We start from the raw sequence: 313 nt of genomic DNA, 5'->3' as shown, positions 1-313 counted from the left end.
CCCCCATCCTGCCTGGCCGCAGGAGGCCCGGATGAGCCGAGCAGCAGAAGTGATGGTCCAGCACGTGGAGAACTTGAAGAGGCACCACATGCGGGAGCACGCAGAGCTGGAGGAGATGAAGCGCCTGATCCAGCAAAACTCCCGCAACCGGCAGCTGGCAGAGACCCAGGGGGAGGTGGGCTCTGCCGCCGGGGCCCGCGTGGGGGTGCGTGGGGTTTGCATGGGGCGACCCTGCGGGATTTGGTCCCGAACCCCTCGGGGGGGTCAGTGTGACCCCGCACCGCAGAGCCGGCGGGTTGTGCAAGCTGGGGAC

General features: G+C 68.7%; 1 protein-coding gene across 1 annotated transcript in view; it reads left to right on the top strand.

Annotated features, from left to right (window-relative positions):
- Nucleotides 1-313, top strand: part of FANCE (Fanconi anemia, complementation group E) — a gene marked incomplete at both ends in the record, with an annotated part of 18,644 nt that overhangs the window by 16,036 nt on the left and 2,295 nt on the right. Inside the window, 1 exon segment of the mRNA XM_009576706.1 lies at nucleotides 23-205. Coding sequence (XP_009575001.1) covers nucleotides 23-205 — 183 coding nt within the window.

Source organism: Fulmarus glacialis, unplaced genomic scaffold, assembly GCF_000690835.1.
Source record: "Fulmarus glacialis isolate BGI_N327 unplaced genomic scaffold, ASM69083v1 scaffold22224, whole genome shotgun sequence".
Classification (NCBI taxonomy): Eukaryota; Metazoa; Chordata; class Aves; order Procellariiformes; family Procellariidae; genus Fulmarus; species Fulmarus glacialis.
This window is presented reverse-complemented; position numbering and strand designations above follow the sequence as displayed.